The 3421-nt window shown below is 35.3% G+C and overlaps 1 protein-coding gene across 1 annotated transcript; it reads right to left on the bottom strand.

Moving 5' to 3' along the window:
- Window positions 1-1092: 1092 nt before the first annotated feature.
- Window positions 1093-2823, bottom strand: LOC129000353 (uncharacterized). Its single transcript, XM_054427319.1, has 3 exons — window positions 2673-2823; window positions 1714-2009; window positions 1093-1335 (listed from the first exon to the last, which is right to left on the bottom strand). Exons 1-3 carry the CDS (start codon window positions 2821-2823, stop codon window positions 1093-1095), a joined length of 690 nt encoding a protein of 229 aa, XP_054283294.1.
- Window positions 2824-3421: the final 598 nt, after the last annotated feature.

Genomic DNA, 3421 nt, shown 5'->3' with positions numbered 1-3421 from the left:
AACTTACTGTTCATGACCAACTAATTGTTGTAAAAATAGCTACTTTAATTGTTATAAATATACTTCCATTTTAATTATAATTTTATGACAGTGTTGTTTGTTATTTTAATTTATACTAGTTATAATGGTAATGACTAGAAGTCAGTTTATATCTCTACCTATTGAGGATGGTTTGGAGGGATTAGTCCTTCAACTAAGTACGAAATTAAATAATTTGATCTCAAGTCATCCTGATCTAGATTTCAAAGACTTAGTTGGCACTATTGAGTTGCTCATGCAAAAGATTGATAACCTTAATAAGTTATCAATCACGCAAAACAATGATTTAGAGGCTTCATACAGTGACATAAAAACTCTAGTATCAAAGCTTGAGGTTGAAAAGGAATTGCGAGCAAAAGAAATGAACAATTCATTTAAATTGCAAGATGAAGTGACTGAAGAGGTAACCAGTCTTGAAAGTAAGATATGTGACTTAGAAACTAGGCTTTATGATTGTAAAAGACTATTTAGGGATGCTGAAGCAGCTACTATAGGTAAACCGTTTAGAAAGCGTCCTCCTCGTAGCATTGGTGCGAGAGAGAGATACCGAGCTGTGGGAGTGAGACAGACTATGGCTCTTCCCCCACTCCGCTGCCGCCAACCCCCAACCTTCCCGAACACCGCGCAGTGATACAACACAACGCAACACAAACACAACCCTGCAGAGTGCAGTGTACTCGCGTACTGCTACCGGACCGGCACCTCGCTCTCGTTGAATACAATAATACAATAATTATTTCCTTTTGAACTACAATAATTCTTTGGGACTAAGTCCATCGTTAGGTAACACAACACACATAAATATAAATAGCTTAAAAACACTAATATAATAGAATAGACTAATGATTCTCACGGACTACCTTTATAGATATATTTGTTGATCAGTTATTGGAAGAACTTAAGCTTTGATAAATGTGAACCATATGTACAGTATGCATCATATTGAATGATATTGATACAAATTAATTTGTATAATTTTCAGTTTGAGAATAAAATAAACGACATACCTTAATTAGTAGTGGAAACCAAATGTCGACGATCTAAATATTATCTCTATTCCGAATCGGTAATGAAATCACTGATATCACTGTCATCCTCAGATTCATTTTGGTTTACTGAAATTATCAGTCTGTCGATTTCATTGTCTATTATATGGTCTTTTTCCCAGTAATCTTGTTCGACCTTTTTGACATGTTCACAACATTTCTTCCATTCTTCTGCAGTGTATGACGTAAACAGACTGTCACAAAGTCTCATTTTTTGGTCCAATGTCTTTGCAGCTACATCTTTAGCAACCTGTATAAATAAATACTTTTTAAATCCCATACGAACACGTAATTTCTTTACATTTTACGTTGGTTTTTATACTGTTACAATTATATATATTAAGCCTACACGTACTATAATTATTAATTATACTAAATACTATAACTTGTTATTATAATTCAAACCAATTATGTGTTATAATGCTATATTAATATAGGAATTCCCGTAAAAGGTTATGTGTAGTTGGCTTAATACTGTTGTGTTAAAAAGTACTTTAAAAAAAATATATTAAACGCACTCCACCTATTTTCATATTGCCTCTTCCTCGACAACCGGATTGGAGTTATGAAAACAATTTTAATACACTTATAAAATATATGACAATAATAAAACATAAATTAAGCCTACCTGTCCTTTTATAGCTCCCCATACCAACTCAATGGGGTTGAGGTCGGGGTGATATGGTGGCAGTCGCAGCACTTGATGTCCAAAATTGTTAATAAGCTGGTCTATTTTGTACACCGGCTCCCTCTGGACGTTTTGCACCAACATCAAAAGTTCTACTTTGGTAAAATTTTCGTCATAGTCAATGTTGTGTTTATGAAGCCAGTCTTGAATGTTCTTCTTCAAAGAACCACTTGTTGGTTTTTTGTCTTCCTCTACGCAATGGTATTTTGCATTGTCCATCACTATAACGCTTGGTTCTTCAAGATTCGGCAACAGTTGTTTTTCAAGCCATTTATTGAAATTTTCATAGTTCATGGACTCATGATAATCGCCTGTTTTTTTATGTGCTTTGAAAATTGCCAAACTGTCCCTTACAAATCCATTTTCACCGCCACCGTGTGCAATTATCAGCCGTTCGCCTTTCCCAACAGCCTTGGTTACGCCGGGTTCCTCAGGACTTTGCCAACATTTACTTACTGTATGATTCGCATTAACGTAAGTCTCGTCGATGTAAACAATTGGAAAGCCTTCTGATCTACATTTCTTAATTTTTTTCAAATATCGAATTCGCCAATCAACGGTTGAAGGGATTTCTACCAATAGTTTTCTTCTAGACTGGCATCTAACCCATTTAAAGCCCAATTGTTTTAACACAGATATTAAGTACGTCCTTCCACATGTTAAAATGTCTGCTTCCTCAAGAGCTGAAATGAGTGTCTTCACAGTAGGCAATTCTTTTTTTAAGATGTACATTTCCTGTATTTTCCTTCTAATAGCGGCTTTAGTAAAATCATCAACTTCAATTCTTTTTTTTCTTTCAGTCTTTTTGCCTGTAGGTGTAGAAAAGGTCAACTGTCCTCGGATTTCAATCGCTCTTTTTCCCTCACGAATAATTTGTTTTACGAGGGTTTGCCCAATACCTGTAGCTGTTGATGTTTCCTCGGCCAAATTAAATGTCAAATCATGTTCTTTCTTCATTCCTTTCAAGTGTTCTGCAACTTTATACACAATTTCTCTTGCCTGCTCTCCAAGAGGTCGACCAGATACAGAAGAAGATTTTGATGTCGCCATTACGTTTGTCAACAAACACAGGTCATATACCAATCTACCACAATTTCAAAAAACGATTTACTATTAAATAGCTACCGTAACTATAAAATAACTGAACAAAACTATCCCTACCTACTAAACTATCACTAACTATCACTAAATATTAACAATTATAAACGTTGTTGCAACTCAAAAATCGTTCAACAAAATGAAGGGGGAAATCTCGAGACATAAAAAGAGAGTCCGCGTGGAGGATTCAGCGCAGGGTCGTACTGACTCGTCACAACAATGCTTGTCAACAGATGTTAAATCACGATTATTAAAACAGAAACGGTATGTACCATAACTAATGATGTCACTAGCGTAAACACAATTGAGCATTACCATTGACTATACATTACCATTGACCTGTTGGTATATTAGTCAATGGCATTACTTAAATGGAACTGTGAATACAGTTATATAGTTATTGTTGCGAATTTCCCATATAGGGCTTTCCTCTGCAATGATCACATTTCCATCTTTCCTAGTAAAAATTGTAGCACTTCGGCTAACATCCTCGTTCATCTTTGGTAGGAATGTGAATCTTGTAGGCCTAGGTGTTCTTCATTATACAGGC

Source organism: Macrosteles quadrilineatus, unplaced genomic scaffold (genome assembly GCF_028750875.1).
Source record: "Macrosteles quadrilineatus isolate MER2022 unplaced genomic scaffold, UCM_ALF_1.0 Scaffold_1__1_contigs__length_201487025, whole genome shotgun sequence".
Classification (NCBI taxonomy): domain Eukaryota; kingdom Metazoa; phylum Arthropoda; class Insecta; order Hemiptera; family Cicadellidae; genus Macrosteles; species Macrosteles quadrilineatus.
This window is presented reverse-complemented; position numbering and strand designations above follow the sequence as displayed.